General features: G+C 37.9%; 1 protein-coding gene across 2 annotated transcripts in view; it reads right to left on the bottom strand.

The window, feature by feature from the left end:
• Nucleotides 1-285: 285 nt before the first annotated feature.
• CCDC68 (coiled-coil domain containing 68) overlaps nucleotides 286-14,856 on the bottom strand; it is a 52,918-nt gene continuing 38,347 nt past the window's right edge. The window contains exons 9-11 of one of the 2 annotated variants that reach the window (XM_059039946.2): nucleotides 14,542-14,625; nucleotides 5,929-6,005; nucleotides 286-3,499 (exon numbers count right to left, since the gene is read on the bottom strand). In XM_059039946.2, the coding sequence (XP_058895929.1) occupies nucleotides 3,442-3,499; nucleotides 5,929-6,005; nucleotides 14,542-14,625 (219 nt within the window). In that variant the 3' untranslated portion in view covers nucleotides 286-3,441. The remainder of the gene's footprint in view (nucleotides 3,500-5,928; nucleotides 6,006-14,541; nucleotides 14,626-14,856) is intronic. The other variant, XM_067014642.1, reaches the window with a different exon arrangement.

Below are 14,856 nucleotides of genomic sequence, written 5' to 3'. Positions count from 1 at the left end.
TTTTCAAAGTGAAGCAGTATGAAAGAATTTGATAAAGTGTTTGTGTGTTCTTAATTTTATAATGCTACCATTTTTTTCAAATTTAGAATAAAAACATAATAGATTACTTTTGCTGTTAATTTGGATTCACAGAAAATTAGGAGAAAAATTCAAGGAGCTATCTAAATATCTGCTCACTGACAAAAACTATTTATTATGGGTTTATATCGTCATTAACAGTCAAATAACAGCTACTTAATTCATTTATGCATAATAATTTTAATGTAAAAAGAAACAAAACCCATAAAATATGGCATCAACTTTATTTTAAGGCATATCATAAGCAATTATTAAAATGGTATATATTATGCCAATTGTTGAAACATTTCTTAATGGTAATTTGTAACAATATATGTAGTCAAAGTGAAACTAAGTTCCTTTTCATTTCCCACCTCCATGTAGTTACTTCATAGCCCATCTCAGACCTTCTTATCCAACATTTTAATTAGTATAATTATAAGTACAAATACTTTGACTACAATTGAGGTTTTTGTTTTTGTATTTTCTGTGTGGTACTACTTTTAGACTACTAAATTTCATTCTCCATTGTAATGATTTTTTTATCACTCAGAAATGTTTATTTAAAGAAAGAATTCAAATGATGAAGCCGAAACGATGAGGAGATGGGAAATAATCCATTCATGACATATAAATGATCTACTGATGTTAGTAAAACAATACTTTTGTATTTGAAGAGTTCAGATCTTTTTAGGCTTCTGAAGCTGCTTATTCTTATTCTCAAGAGATCCAAACACCATCCCAAAGTGAAGCTGTGGACCACATGAGCAGGTCCTGCCTGTATTACATTGAACTGTACTTCTGTGTTCAAAATGAATATAGTGAAACCCAAATAAAATTCAACAGTGTCCTTGCATTTTTGATTTGAAAATACTTTATTCTAATGGAAATCATCCAGGTTGTTAGGTCAGTTAGATGGGTCCATTCCAAAAGCTCACATTTATGACAACCCAGCATGATGGCTGGGGTATAAGAGGAACCTAAGTGATCTCTAAGTGAAAGGTGAAATCTCCGACCACACTGCAGATGCTTAAAGCAGAAGTCATGATCCCAACACCCCTACACATGTGTCAGGTAATGCATTTCCAAAAATCTTCAATGTGGCATAAAGGCATGAATAATAAAGGTAAAATTAGCAGATTTTTAGCAGGAAGCTTTTCTGTACTAAGTACTCACGAGGGTAGACCAACAGTGAAAGGCCAACTCATCTCAGGTAAAAAATATTTACCTGATTAGTAAGTGTTGTTTCTGACTGTCATCCACAGTGTGGTGCAGAAAGCCAACAAAAAAGCTGTGTTTGTTAAAGTAGCAAAGAGAGAGACATTTCTATAGCTGGGAGGTATCTCAGACCACCAGGTAGGAGTATCAATAGCCAAGTCCAAGGTTCAAATGTTCGCTCCATAGTCAGCAGTTAGGAAAATTACTTAATCAATGACAGTATCCTCCTCTGAAGAATAGGGATAATAATATGACCTATTTCTGAGGGTTCTTGGGAGGATTAAAGAAAGTAATACAGGTGAAGTACTTAGAATTGTTCCTGGCATAGGGTGACTGTGTCCTAAATGTTATTAGATAACTACACCTTAAAAACTACATAGCAATAAAAACAAGAAGTATGAAACTCACACAGTTATGCAACATTGCAAGGATGACAGTACTTTGCTGAATTTAGAAAGATATTACTTCAACTCATTTGTAAATACCTTTAAATATTTCGTAGATCATACAGATGTTTCACATTCCACCTTGAAAGGCATGAAGCATCTTTCCTGAGAAAATGTTTAGAGTTATACACCAAAGAGAATGATCAAAAAGCCTACAGGTAATTCACCTTTTCGGATGACAAAGGTCTCCCATTATGCCTTTAGCTGAAGTGTGTTCTGCTTTCCTGAGTGTCAGTATGTTTGTATTCCTACACGTTAGAGTTTTCTTTTACTTATAGCAATCACAAATTCCTCCTGTAATGAATGCATGTATCAAAATTTAAGTCACTTTCATAAAATCACTAGACATACAATTCCAAGTTCATGAATTCAGATTCCTCCTGGCTGCAGACAACAGCCACTGTTCCTTTGAACCCATAATGAATACCTTTTTAGGGAGGCATGAGCTAACAGCACTGTGTTCTATTCTTTTCCCTAAACATTTTACTTAGATAATATTCACAAAGATCAAAAAGAAAATCAGTCACAAAGGCAGAATCACAAAGTGTATTTCTTTGTGCTGATGTGTGGGTTGCCTCTAGCAACCAAAGTTCAATCCTAGCTGAAAAATAACAGCCTCCTAAGTTGTTGTGAAGCAGCCAGAATTCTCGACTTTGGAGGGTTGTATGGTTTGGGGAATTAGCTAAAAAGAATCTACTCCTTTTTCTGCCCTTAATTCAGTAGAGAATAACTCTCCCACTAACCATGGGTTAGGAGATGAATTTATATCATGGTAAGATATTTCTTATTATCCAAAAGTCAACTTTAAAATATATCATTTATTCACACACACACACAGATATCGCAGGTTCAGCACCAGAGCACCAAACTAAAGAAAATATCACAATAAAGCGAGTCACATGAAATTTCTGGTTTCCCAGTGAATCTAAAAGTCATGTTTACACTATATGGTAGCCTGTTAAGTGTGCAATAGCATTATATCTAAATATATATATATATACATACCTTAATTTAAAAACGCTTTATTGCCAAAAACTGCTAACCATCATCTGACAATGCAAGGTTGCCACAAACCTTCAATTTGTAAAAAAAACCAGAGAGTCTGTGAAGCACAGTAAAAGGAAGCATTCCTGTATATTCTTCCTTATATTTATGCACAGTCAGCCCTCTGTACCTGCAGGTTCCACACTGATGACTGGTTGAATCCATGGATTTGGAAACCATGGATACAGAGGGCCAACTGCACTCTGCTATTTTATATACGGCACTGAGCATCCGCATGGATTTTGGTACCCGAGGGGGCTCTTGGAACCAAGCTCCTGTGGATACCTAGGGATGACTGTACATAAAAACCACTATCAAAAGGTCAAAGTTGACAACCTTAACCAGTCCCTTCAGCAAAAATCTGCCAAAAAAAAAAAAAAATTCATTTTTTTCTTTTTTAAGTTTAAAGCAAAATTCATCTTCCATCATGGGAAAGCATCTGGTCTCTTCATCCATTAGTAAGTTTTGAAGAAAGAGTTCCTTTCTTTGAATATATGTTGGTTTGATTTTCTGAAATATCATCTTCCTGCAAAGTTATTGATGTATACATTAAATACAATACATTCCATTAAATACTGGCATTGAGCAGTTTTAATATGTAAATTTAGACTGTGTTTCAAGGAGTAAATAAGACGCAGGTAGTGATCTTTCTCATTCAGATCTTCAGCCAGGTGGCTCATTTCCGTAGCCTAACCAACATCAAATATGGGGTCATGCCTTCAGTCTTCAATTCACTGTAGAAAAGACCACACAATGATCAAAATCGGGCACAGAAAGCTTTACTGATATAACTGCTGTACCACCTTCATTACCATCTCCACTACTTCTGTACTACCAAGTCTGAACTAATTGCTTTAACCGAATTGATGATGGTTAATTGATTGATTCTAATTCCCCATGGGGCACAGTAGAAGCATGTTATGGATGCATTGACTTAGGTAAATGCATCTGGTTGTAAAAGGACAGGAGTGAGGAAGAGTGAGAGTGTGTCTGCCCTTCTACTCAGTGAAGACATGCACCAGAGTGACTTGGAGATGGGATACACAGATCGACTGTCTGTCGGGACGTTTTAGTTCTGTGGGTTTCTCATAGGCTAAACTTCTCACTCTGTGAGTCTAGTTTCAAAAATACGTATACACACACAAATATACACACGCACACATCAATATGTGTGTGTACACATATGTACACATATATGTATATATGTGTTTTATTGTTGCTGTTTTCTAACAACCTGATCCTTAATATCCAGCAAACCATTTCTTTGGTGTTCAACTTAAGAAACATCTATACATTCTAATGCTTGGGGAAAAAAACCTTTGTTTTGTTTTTTTTGGAGATTTTTGTACTGACTGAAAGAATTCTATTTTATGAGTGATTTAAGAGATTTGCCAAGATTAATTTTTAAATACATGTGATGCTTGTTTTTCTTTGCATCAATGGCTACTTTTACACTCTAATTCCTCCTGACTGTTATAATTCCATTCTACGTTGGTGAACCTAGACTTACCAAACCATACTACCACTTACATTCTCAAACGGCCAATTGGTCAGATTTCATTTTGCAAACATGAGACCTACCATTATAGATATATCATTACTATTGGAATTTCTACCAAAATCATGAAACAGAGGGCATATTCATTCCAGTTTCCCTATTTCAACTAGGAAAATTTCCCATTTGACCTTTCCTCAGTCATAAGGAGAAAAAAAGTCTTTAAAACTACCTTTAATAATGAACTGCAGCTAAAGAACTGGCCGTAGAAGTCATTCTCTCAAACTCATCCCCTCTGTACCAGCCTGAGTCTCATCACGCAATACTGGAGCCAGTACAACACGGAGAGCACGTGTTGCTCCTTCCTCTGTTCCACGCTGGCTCCATTCCCTCCAGGGCCAAAACAGCTGAGATTGGCCATGATGCCCCACTACCCCAAGAGGACGTATCTGGTAAAGGAGCTAAAATCAACCATCCTCCCTTTCCTTGGAAAGTCATGCTTCCCTTTCTATTCTAAACTCTTCATCTCTTCCTGCTCGGAAGTGTCTGCTTCTCTTACTGCTTCTGAAATGTGGGCATTTCACTTCCTCTTTTAATACTTCTTGGGCTTAATTTTTCTTTATTCGACATTGCAGGGCTATTGGCCAAAAAGTTAATGACTTAGCCTCTGGGGGCCCAAAGATTTTAGAAAACTTGATGCACAATGCTTCATCTCTAGTCTCTAATTACATACATCATTAGCAAAGTGAAGCATGGTTGCAGGGTGTCTTGAAGAGGGAGAAAGATCTACTTGAATCCCTAGACTGGGGCTAATCACAGGTGACCTGATTCTCCACGTCAGGCACTGTGCAGAAGAGAGTTTCAGAAAATGGGTTTCGGCCCTAGAGAGACTAGGCTGGAAATTCAAAAGTTGCTAGAACAGGAAGTTTTAAATCACTTTCTAAATGATTCATGTAATTACAGACTATGTTTTCTTTTAAGTGATAATTTCATGGAATTTTATGGAAATGAGACTTGAGCACAGAAGTCTTTTTTTTTTTTTTTTTTTTACAAACCTGTCACTTCTGATTCTGTCAACATTAGAAAGTGATTTGATGGTTTCAACTATTATTTCCATTGCTTTAGGGGTCATTATCATTGCTTCATTCATTCGTTATTAGGTAGTTGTTGAAGACACTTGTCCTTAACGATGCAAGAAATAAAGTGACAAACAAGGAACTATTCCTGCCCTCTTGACATTCACAATCGACTTGAGAGACAGACATGGAAACTTAAATAAATACACATGATTTATGATTAAAATGTCCATCGGTGACACAGAAAATAGGAGCAATGGAGGAACAAGGATGGTGGAGGACATCATCTGTACTGTTAGGATTAAGTGTTGAAGCCAAGACTGGGCTTGTTTTATGCCAAAGAAGAGGAAAAAAGATATCTAAATTTGTTCACTCATTTACTCATAAAGTAAGTATTCATATATCAGGCTTCAAGGATTCAGTGGTTAACAAGATTAATAGAGTTCCCACTCTCAAGGAACTGGGAGACAGACCGTCAACACGTGGTTACATAAGTATTAATTGAATGGATAATTTCTCAAGTGGTATAAATGTCAGCTGTGTTCAACAGGAGTCGTGAAGGCAGATGGCGGTGGGGGAAGAGAGGCCTTACCTTGTGGAGACAGCCTTGGATAACTTCGGCCTAGGAATCTCATACCAAAGTGCCACTTTGGTTTTTAGTTCTTTGTTCTGAAATAGAAAACAAAAATCGTGCAGAGATCACATGTGTGTTTGCACATTTACTAGCCGTGTGCTTAGTGTTTCTGGACGACCCACCATCTACATCCCTCCTTAGCAGTAAGTCTGTTGTTCCAGTCACTGTATCAGAACACAGAACGTAGCCAGTTGCGCGTCCCCAAATATTACTTCCGAAAATACAAACACTCCTTGAAAAATGCATAATTTACCAAGGGATTCAAATTTAGTATTCTGACTTAGCCTCTGAAATTCAACAGCTGAACTCTCTGTTTCAATTTACAGTTTCTTTTATATGGACAGATGCGAAGAACTTCATGAAAGAACTCTATGAAAGAACCTTTTGAAAGACACTCACGATATTTATTACACATTTGTCTTTCTTGTGCAATCTCTTGATTAGAAACCATGAAAATAGGCACCATCTGTTCTTTTGGTTCACGGCTTCCTTAGCCTCAATTTTCTCATCGAAGCCTCAGTTTCTTCATCTCTAGTAGTAGTGGTCCTGACTACCATATATAAGGTGGAAGAAACAGATATCATATGACCATAATATTTTAAATCTGGAAGCACCTTGGAATTCTGGGAGATAATACAATGGCTAATAACAGGAAGGGAAAGCGTTTACGTTTTCAGGTACAAATCCTAGCACAACCACTTGCTAGCTGTGTGACCTCATTTCGTTTACTTATCCTCTCTGTGCCTAATTTCCTCATCTGTATTAACAGATATGATCATAGTCCCTTCTTCACAGGTTCTGAAATGAAATAGAAGTACGTAAACTACTCAGCTCGGTGCCTGGCACAGATTTTAAGACTGAAAGGCAGTTGGTTATGACTTTCTAGTCCAAGGACCATTATTATATCTAAAAACTGAGGTCCAAAGAGTTTAAGTGCCCAACATCTTGTTCAGGGCAGAACTCAAGATTCAAAGTCAGGTCCTCCGATAAAGGGGAAGGAAATCCCAAAAAGAGGGGATATGTGTATAAGTATAGCTGATTCACTTTGCTGTACATTAGAAACTAACACAACATTGTAAAGCAACTATACTCCAATAAAAATTAATAAAAAGAAAAAGTGAAAGAAAAAAACCCCACAAAGTCAGGGCCTCCCAGTCCAGAGACTATACTTTCTCTACAAGGCAGCCAAGCCAAACAATTTCTTTTTACAGATCTGGAAAGTGAGACTTTCCAGCAAAGACTCATGGCCAAGGTTGACTTGCCAGTTGGCTGCACGGGCAGGCTAGAAATCTTTCAAGGATACATCTGTACAGAAAGTTCTGGGCCTGAAAGGTAACCGTGGGAGGAAGGCAGAAGAGGAGCCATGGCTTTCAAAGAACAGCAACACACCAGCTCCCTTCCCTTGTAGGAAACAAAGGACTTAAAAAGTCATATAATTGAAGTTTAAAAGTTATTTTGTAAGACTCCATCTGCTGGGTTTGGAGTAAGCCAGCACCAGAATGCATGGTTTTGGGAAATAGACACCAGAATTTTGATGGAAGAAAAAGAGTTAATCATTCTGAGTACCTAGCAAATGTCAAGACTTTTGCCTGGTGTTTTCCAGACATTCTTTTCTTCGATATAAACTCATCTCTGAGGAGTAACTTTCATTGTTATGTACGTGAAAGAAATAAGGCTGGCAAAACTCAAATTGATGAGGAACCTTGCCTCCAATGACCCACAGGTAGTATATGCAGCATGGGTCTGCAAATGTGTAGGCTTTATGCAGGCCTGTCTGACTCCAAAACTCATGCTCTTTTCCCTGCAAGATGTTATTTTTCTGTGACCAGAGGAATTCGCCCAGCCTCCTTATATTACAAATAAGCAATCGGTGGACCCCAGGAGCTAAAGAGATTCAGTGATTTCTGAAAGGATTCCAGGTATGATATATAGGAAAGAGAAGACAGCAAACTGTCAGGGAATTAATCAACAATGAATCTACCCCAAACATCCAGCCCCCCGCAATACAACCAGTTATTTAGTCCCTGCCATGTCTGCAGCACCATACCAGGAGCAGAGGAAATGTGAGATAGCACAAGAAAGGATAGTATCTTCCCTTTTAGTACACAGGATGCACCGTATGGTGGAGGTGATAAACATGTGACCATTAAAAAATTAAATAAATTAAATGCGATTCAAGAGATGCCATAAGGCAGCCAGTAATTCAAAGGTATAAACAGAAATCAGTGTGACTAGAATAATTTTCCTACACAAGGACGTTTAACCTGGACCTTGAAGACAAGGTGAAACGGGTTAGGTGGAAAAAAGGGAGAGAAAAAAGATGAAGGCACAGTTCTTAAAGTGTAGTCCTGGAATCAACAATCTGAACACCCCCTGGGAACTTATTAGAACTACAAATCCTCAATTCCTAACCAAGCCATTGGACCAGAAACCCAGGGTGGCCGGGTGATGTGTTTTAAGATGTTCATCAGATGATTCTGATGTCTGCTCACATCGGAGAGCCACTGGACCAGAGTAGTTTTAAATATTGGTTGTATACTGGAATTACCTGGGAGATTTACAATCTAGTGATGCCTGGGTCCTACCCCCAAAGTTTCCATTTAATTTGGTTGTAGCCTAGGTTCAGGAATTTTCAAAACTTCACAGGTGATACTAATGTACAGTTAAGATGAAGAACTACTGAACTAAGGAAAGCAGAGACAAGATGTGAATTTTGTACCTTCTTATCCCTCGACATCTACACGGAATAATAACTAAAAGATGGAGAAAAAGTCTTCACACATGAATCATTTCACTGTGATATTTCAAGAGTTAAGCACTTAAGTCTCACTCAGGAAATGTACTTCAGATTTGACAACTTGATGATATAGATGTTCCTTGTATAATGGAGATATATCGAATATACACTCCAAACAAGTGCAGGCATATATCAGGGCCAAGTACGTGGCTAAGAAAAACTCCTCTCTGTACAGTACTTTACAAGTTATGAAGTACAACTTGAAACACAATATCATGATGACAACAAGCATTGGAATAAAAATATTTTTTGTGGCTGGACAAGTATGTACAAGCTATTTGGAGTTTTTCCAAAATAAACTCCTACTTTCCCAAGTTGTTGCCTTCCAAACAATGCAGAAGCATAAGAGTTATCAGCTTAGACTGTCTTTATTTTCATATATTTCAACTTCTGTGATGATTTATTTCATCTACTGGATTTAGGTCTTTATTTTTGATTCATGGGCTTTCATTTGCTTTTCTTTAACTAGAACAACCAAATGCATGAGTTTTCATCATTAGTTTACAAAATTACAAATCAATGACCAGAGTAAGTCCACCATTATGACTTTACCCAAGGATAGTTCACTGATACAGTTTTCCAAAAGAACCTAATTTTTGCATACTTAAACTTCTAGCAACATGCTCTTGGAAGTAAATTAAATTTTAGGGATGATGGTGATTACATAAAGTAGGATACTCTTCAAAGTCTAGAAAATGGAGTAATTTCTGAAGATGCATTTTCATATGAGCATGTCATTAGTGAAGAAGTTAGAAATGTGTGAAATGTGAGATGAATTTCAGAGCTGTAAATTAAGATGATGAAAGATATGCCAAAGTAGAAAGAAAAGTAAATAATTTTGGCAGAGTTAAGCAGAAATTTTCTGGTGATACTTAAAAGAGGTTTAAAATCCTGAAAGATTGAAAAGAAAAAAAAAAGGACAGAGTTAGATGAGTGAATTTTATCCCCTGTGGAGGACGGGGGGAAGTCCTTGGTAGGATAGAAAAGAATACACAGAAAAAAGTATTCATTTCCATGAGTCAAAAAACTGGAAAACAGAAAAACACTTAATGTAGTAACTGTGACAATGGCTAAAATACATTCAAATGATCCTGCAAATTTAACATTATATCTGTTCGTTTCTAAATATATAGAAATATATATCATTTTTAAATACAACTGTGTGTATATTGACACAACGCATATCTGCACATACACACACTTATTTGATCACCCAGATAAGTAGATATTGGGGGATGAAAAGCATGTGCTTCTAAGTCAGGAAGACTCACATGCAGCCGAGTCATTTTGAACAAGTGTCTTAACTTCTCTGAATCTCAGTTTAATCCCTGAGGGAATAAATAATACCTTCCTCCCAGAGTAGCTTTAAAGATTAAACAAAATGAAGTGTGTAGCATGCCTTAAAAGAGATGCGTTGTTTATTATGGATGAGAAAACTGTGCTGTCTGTATGGTTTAGAAAGTTGATGTCTTTAAAAGGGTTGTTCAGCTCCGGTGACCAATTTTTCACAAACTGAATCAGCTCACACTGTTATTTCAAAATAGGATAGCCCTAAGGTTGTGTGCGAGATAGTACACCCCTGCATATGTCCTCCCAGTATAAGATCTTCATAACGAAGCATTGACTAGGGCTAGACTAGAAACAGGTTCACTCCAGCTCAAGCACTTACTAAATCAGGTACCTGGTCCAAGATCACAGGCTCAGAGATGCTCTTCCTGACTCCCATCACTTTATAACTGTCGCATTGTTTTACTCTTCTCGGAGCAGTTACCCCTCCCTAATTAAGTTGTGTACTTACTTGTTAATGTATTTACTGTATGTATCTTCAATTAAAATAAAGCTAGATGAAGTCAGGACAGTGTGTCCTGTTCATACAATGTACCTACCACTTAGAACATTTCCTGGTACATCATAAACACACAAAACTATTTGCTAAATAAACTAATGTGGCTTGGCCGGGCTTTTTAAAGCTGGAGAGGGCATTGTAACATTCCCTACAGTGAAGGAAATGATTTATCTACTGAAGACAATAAATTTTGAGGTCATAAAAGACATTCATCAATACTGCTATTATCTGAAGACTTTTTTTAAATAAGAGAGAATGTTAGAAAATAGTAGTTTGAATCAACTTCATACAGAGAATCTTAGGCAGTACTGAGAGATGCTGTCCCATCAACGTGGGCAGACTGCATCCAACCAAAAAGTTTCCATGAGGGGAACACAATCTATTGCTTCCTCCTATCACACTGAGTGGCTACTCTGCAATTATTTGCTAAATTTGGGGATATAGAAGCAGTGAAATGGAAGCAATACATTATTCTGGTCTAACTATTACACCAAAAGGCCAATTATATAATGTAGTATATAGGTTAAGTTGCCAGTTTACTTAGGACAATAAAATTAGCTTTGGGGATGATATAAATAGAGACACAACTAAAAATATAAGATCGAATTAGAAGCAGTAGCACCATTGATGCCCTGACTCTGTGATGAGTGCTAACACTTAATTAGACATGACCAGAGCCTAGGACCATAATGAAAGATCTGAGAAAGACAACAATCTCTCCAATTAAAATGTATTACAGATGTATGATAATTAAAGCAGTAGGGCATTGGAGCCAAATAGGCAGATACACCATTGGAACAGATTTCCAGCATAAAAATTTAGTCTAGGATATATCGGCATTTCAAATTCATGAAGGAAGACCAGACTGCTCAATAAAGTGAGACAACTAAAAAATTAGATCCCTACCTTACACGGTGCCTTGAATTACAGATAAACTTGGATCTCAATGAGAATTCCGGCTCAAAATAGGAATCTGAGCACGTGTGTTATTCATCTCTACTTTCTTAGATTTCATTAGGATGATACCAAAGGATTTTAAAATATTGAAATCCCTTAATAATAAAGAGGAAAAGAGAGGGCTATTAGCAGATCAGAAATGGCAGAACTGAAAGACTGAAAGTGAGTAAAGAGTCAACAGCAAGAGCAGAGGCAGCTGCAGGCAAGGCTGTGGCCGCTGAGGGAGATGTCCGATCCAGCAGACATGGAAATTCAGAGAACACAGACCAACAATCTTAAAAATGGAGAGCCTTCGAGTTACCAATTCAACTTCTAAAAATGTATCTTAAGAGAGGAAGTAATTATACAAATAATCAGTAATGTTTGGAAAAGTCTGTTGAATTCATTGCTGTTTACAAAAGCTCTACTGTAAAACAATCCAACAGCAGGGATTAAGTTAACTAAATTATTTCATAGCAATACAGTGGAAACCTTGGAGGCTCTTTAAAAAGATAATGTAAATTTTATTTGCCTGGTAAGCAAAGACCTCCTTGTATACTGTTCTATAGAGAAAAAGAGAGCTCAGCATGGCCTAAAGGCTTTTTATGATCTAGCACCTTCCTACCTTTCCAATGTCATCCTACGCTATATACAGCTCTTTTAGATTAGAAGCACCCACAATGGCCTCCTTTCTGGCTACCTGACATGCCCTACCACCCAGTTTTCAACAAAGGTCATATTGAAATTCATTTTCTTAGAGAGATTGTTCCCACCCACCAATCTAAATGGTCCATATACATTCCTTCATCCAGGTATTATCGCCCAGAGTATTTTGTCCTTTTCCTGCAGAACCTTTCCAAGATATTATTAGTTACATATTAATTTATTTGTATCTGTTTCCCTCACCAGTTAGTAAATTCCAGAGACCAGGGCTCATGTCTATTGTGTTCAACATTGTTTATCCAAACTTAGTGCCTACACCATAATAGCCACTCAAAAAGTATTTACAGACTTACATAACTAGTGATACGAAAAAATTGATGAAACAAATAGAAGTTTAAAAACATGATAAAATGATGCCATATATAGTCTGTATCTCTAATATATACACACAAGTATGTAACAGGCACAAAATTCCCACAGAAATAGAGATATACCAACTGTGCTGAATAATTGCCCTTGGATGGTATGTTTGAGTGGTTTTCTTATTATATTTGCTCATCCATATTTCCTAATTTGCATGGGATGAATGACCGTATGTTAGTTATGTAAAAAAAGAAAAAATAGTTATTAAAATATTATAAGAAAAATATTTTATTAAGTAACATTTGTCAAAAGGCCACTACATAAGAAAAGTTGGGAGGAAATGCCTTTAAAGACATTTCTTAGGAGGAAGGGGCTCTAATGCGACATAAATCACATCACCTGATGTAAACTAACCAATTTACATCTTACTTAGGTGAGAATCTAAGGAAAACCCAAGATGCGATGAGCTTACCCTCTAAAATCAAGAGAACAGTGGTCCCAGGAAGGTAGAAACGGCAAAACAGGGGGATGGTTACAAAACTTAAGTTGCGGGCTTCCCTGCTGGCGCAGTGGTTGAGAGTCCGCCTGCCGATGCAGAGGACACGGGTTCGTGCCCCGGTCCGGGAAGATCCCACGTGCCGCGCAGCGGCTGGGCCCGTGAGCCATGGCCGCTGAGCCTGCGCGTCCAGAGCCTGTGCTCCGCGACAGGAGAGGCTACAACAGTGAGAGGCCCGCGTACCACAAAAAAAAAAAACTTAAGTTGCAAAATATTTACAACCTCTTTATGTTATTATGATTTTTTTCTTCTGTTTGAGGAAAGCAGAAAGAATGTGGTGGTGGAAAGAATGGTGAGGCGTGTGCTGGGAGTCCGATCATGGAGCTCCTCTCTGGTCTGTCCTGGGGAAGAGAACAGCTCCAAAAGATGAGCGGGTTTCCATGGAAGACAGAGCATCTCTGTACTCCACAGGACAGGACAACGTGACACACAGAGAAGTCACGGTGCTGAGGGATGAAGTAGAAAAGGTGAACAGGTCTACGCAGTCCGTGATGAGCTATTCAACAGAGACAGAAGGGGTGACACTGAGCACAAGGCAGAGCTGGGCTGGAGACACCGGGGGGTCATCAGGTGCTCCAATCACCACAGGGCTTCTCTATACTTCCTGTGAGGTAGGGGTACCACCAGCCTAGGACTGCAGCTGAACGCCTGCAAAGGGCTTCCCCAGTCAAGGCGGGGAGGAGTGGGCAGGAGTAAAGCACATCTTATCACAGTGTATTATGATAAGTTTTAAAACACTGAAACATAAGAAAATTTCAATTGGTTTCTTGAAGTAGGTGAGCCCTGAGGCAAAGCTTGGATGCCCTGATAGATATGGATGGAGAAAGAGGAGGAATAGGACATCTCAGGACGGGGGAAAGAAACAAAGACAGGAGACAGCAAACCCGGCTATCTGGCTAGAGCTGAGTTCACGCAAGAGTGGCCTTGACCAAGCTTCTAACTCAAGTCCACATCGAGAGATAGTATCACTGGTCTCCCCAGTAGAGAAAGTATTCTGGAACATTTGAATAAACTTTCAATAATTATTTAATAATATTTAATATTAATAATTTAATAACATAAAATTATGTTTAATACTTAATATTTTAATAATTATTAAGAGTACCTCCCCCACAAAGCTATAATTCTTGTACATAGAAGATGCACACACACACTCACAAAAAGACATTCATACCCACATAGAGACACATGCATGTCCTCACACATACACATAGATAGACACAGTCACACACAATCACACAGACACACACATTCACATACAGACATACTTGGACACAGTGTCCCACTGGCACACCATCGCACACAAGCGCTCACACACACACAGGACACATTCATACACAGGCTCACAGATATACTGAACTCACACACACTCACATTCATACTGAAATATAGAACAGATTCCCTCCTTACCTGGGCTTCAAGTAGGTTAACTTTTTCTTTCAGATCTTCAATTCTTTTATCTTGTTCTTTTAAATTATTTTTTAAGCCTTCCATCTAAGATTTACGAAACACAACATGCAAAAATCTTGTCAGGCAACAGAGAATAGTTCCTTAAGTCAGAAATTGTACAGGTTTCCGTGGTCAAGTAATGTTTATCAGATCAACAAAATTAAATCCCAAGCATTAGCGGACTCAGCAGGCTACAGAAAATAACAGGACAAATTGGCACCTGGGGATGAGAGCACACTGACAGTGCAATTAAACACTTGAATCTTTAGAAAACCT

Source organism: Kogia breviceps, chromosome 15 (assembly GCF_026419965.1).
Source record: "Kogia breviceps isolate mKogBre1 chromosome 15, mKogBre1 haplotype 1, whole genome shotgun sequence".
In the NCBI taxonomy this organism is placed as follows: Eukaryota; Metazoa; Chordata; class Mammalia; order Artiodactyla; family Physeteridae; genus Kogia; species Kogia breviceps.
Note: the sequence above shows the minus strand (reverse complement) of the source record. Positions and strands in the feature narration are given on the sequence as shown.